Below are 2817 nucleotides of genomic sequence, written 5' to 3'. Positions count from 1 at the left end.
CAGAGTAACTGAATTTAGAAAAGACTGGGGTCGACTTTGACATATTAATAACATCTACAGAGCCTGGCATTGGGTTCTGCACGTTTCTTTCAGGAGACTGAGCACAAGTTGGAGCACGAGCAATTCCAACTGCTGAGCGCTGATTGTGGGGGGGAGCTGTGACAGCACCAGGAATCCTCTTTCTATTAACATGGACAACCAGCCTCAAGTACCATTTGGATTATGTGCAAGTGCAGCTACTGCCTTCCTGGTCCAGACTCTCCACTCAGCGGGGCAAACGCCATGATTAGGCCCTGCTGCCCCCGCGGGGATCCAAACCTGCTCCGCTCCCCCCCTCGGATGCTCAGGTTACACACACTGGCACTACGCTGAGGAGCAGCTCCCACGTGAACCCGCCGCGCTCGGCTCCAGAACCAAGCATTTGAAATCTTTTTCATGGCATATCAAGAAAAGAAACATCACCACCAATGCCCCTGGAGCTTCATTCTTCAGTCTCAAGAAAGCTGAGAAATGATGTAAACAGAAGAAACAAAAGGAAGTGTTCTCAAGAAAACACTTGAAATGAGAACTTCCACTGAGTACTTTGGCTCAGTTTATTTACATTAATAGTTTACTAACCAACTGGGTTAACAAACAGATTGAAATTTGTGAAAGAATACTATTTTTGTATCCCTTATGGCAAGATCTACATTACTGTTTGTGATGTTGTACCTCAGCAGGAAAAACAAGGTTTGATAAGCAGTGCCACTTTCCATGGAAGAATAAAGAGGGCCTGACCCATCTAACCAGCCACAAAAGGATTTTTCACCCAATTAATTCCCTGAGTAAAAGCATCAGTAAAGCCAGTATGTGAAATGTAAGCACCTGAGGAGATGCAATGCTCTCAAAGCATTCTGACTGCTTCTACAGTGCATCTCATCCTGTATTACAAACAGAGCAGTGCATTTCAAATTATGTTAAAACGCATTTTTCCCAAGAAAGAAATTTCACAATCTGAGGTCACTAAAAATTAATTTACCTCAAGAATCTTGAAGAAAGATGCTTTTATGTGGAGGTCATTCAATGAGTGTACAGTAAACATGACCAAGTTGAAGATAAAATTGCCAGGCTCAGCAATAGGACTGTTTATCATGTAAGACTTGACACAAACACCTTTATTTTGCCGTTAGCAATTTAGAACTATCACTTCATCAGGGAAGGTGCAACATACATACAAGACATATGTTGATTTGCCTTGCTCAGTGCAGCAGAGGTGAGCCTCACTCACTCACAAAGAAAGAAGCCAAGTGGAGAATTTGCACTCTGATTTGTCTCTTAGTATCAGCCTTATTCCACAGAAATACAACAGAAATACAGAAAAGAAAACAAAGCCAAGACTCACCACTTGTCCTGTATGGGGGTTCTTATGAGCATAGGGGGGGCCTCTAATGTGGTTCCACATCTGGCCTGATGTCATTGCTAACACAAAACACTAAAAAGGAAAGGAGAAACACTATTTCATAAGGAATTTTTTTTCTAAATTTAACCCACTATCTTTTCATTTCATGCCAAAATGTACTGGTTTGGAATACAACCTTAGGCTAGACATGGTCCTACCTTTTATTTGTACAAAAGGCATCTAATCAAACATACACTGAGCTGAAAGGACCAAGACCAAATAATCAGTCTACGAAAAAGTAAAATTAACTACACCTCATTTTCCTCTATCACGTTTAAGCATCTTTAAACACAGAAGCTTTTGAAGACTAGAATGCTCCAAACTGACGACAAGAGACAGAGAGGAGCTGTGATGACTCACCAAAGCAGCAAAAGCCCAGCCAGTTTTGTTGTAGAGGAAGTCCAGGTTGCTGCCCCGCAGGTACACGAGGCCCCCGATGACAGCCAGCAGCAGGCCCAGCATCAACGGCCCCGCGTAGTTCGGGGGCCTGATCACACGGATCTGAGCAGAGCACATCGGAGTCATTTCCTCTCAGCAGGATTACACACTATAGCTGCACTCCTGCCAACAAGCCTCACAACATAGTGGAGTGGAAAAAGCATCATACATGCACATTTTTTTATATAACAATTCTGACCTGGGAAGTAAGCAATGCTTCTTCCCCCACTACTGTAACTTCAGTGTTACACACCTTTCCTCTGTTAAAAGACTGTTTTTCTTCCATGGGAACAGAAGAGTGAGAAGGAAGGAGATGAGTTTTACCATCTCAAATACAGAATGACACAATGTGAGGAAACCAAAAGATGCAGTCGTGTCTGAACTAGGTTTTGTAAACGAGCTCTTTCGAGCAGCTCATCAGGCACAGAACACAAGCGACCCATTTCCCAGGTGGCACTGCAGAGTAAGGGAGAGCTGCGGGGTGGTGGGGAGCTGTCCCTGGGCACTCACGTGGACGTCTGTCCTGTCGGCCACCCAGCGTGCCAGCTGCTCCGCCGCGAAGCCGCGCACCTGCAGCTCGTACGTGTCGCCCCGCTTGGGCTTCCCCTTGGCCGGGAAGTTGATGAAGGTGGGAGCAGAATTCATGTTGAGCTGCATTGAGGAAGTTCACAGGGAATACAGCACCATGAAAAGGTCTCAGTAACAAAGTCCCATTCCACATCTATCTTGCTACGTTGGCACTCACTGAATCGGAAAAAGTCACTCCTCAATTTAACTGACGATGACTTTTTTTAAATAAAGTAAAGACAGCACACAGCTTGCATTTCTGTATTTCATACACTTTTTTAATCTGTTTCTTCTCTAAATTCTACTTTTAATAAAGAAATCTGCAAAATAGGAATTCATGATTCTACAAATCTATAAAGGCCATACCTTGATGA

The 2817-nt window shown here is 43.9% G+C and overlaps 1 protein-coding gene across 1 annotated transcript; it reads right to left on the bottom strand.

Moving 5' to 3' along the window:
* Positions 1-1252: 1252 nt before the first annotated feature.
* Positions 1253-2711, bottom strand: LOC108491875 (magnesium transporter protein 1-like). The gene is made up of 3 exons (XM_017803674.1): positions 2387-2711; positions 1799-1939; positions 1253-1471 (listed from the first exon to the last, which is right to left on the bottom strand). The coding sequence occupies exons 1-3, from the start codon at positions 2531-2533 to the stop codon at positions 1268-1270; spliced, it is 492 nt and encodes a 163-aa protein (XP_017659163.1). The 5' UTR covers positions 2534-2711; the 3' UTR covers positions 1253-1267.
* Between the last annotated feature and the right edge of the window lie 106 nt (positions 2712-2817).

The sequence above is a fragment of the Lepidothrix coronata genome, unplaced genomic scaffold (genome assembly GCF_001604755.1).
Source record: "Lepidothrix coronata isolate B3197 unplaced genomic scaffold, Lepidothrix_coronata-1.0 Scaffold2189, whole genome shotgun sequence".
NCBI lineage: Eukaryota > Metazoa > Chordata > Aves > Passeriformes > Pipridae > Lepidothrix > Lepidothrix coronata.
The sequence above is the reverse complement of the archived record's forward strand: the minus strand, read 5'-3'. Positions and strand labels throughout refer to the sequence as shown.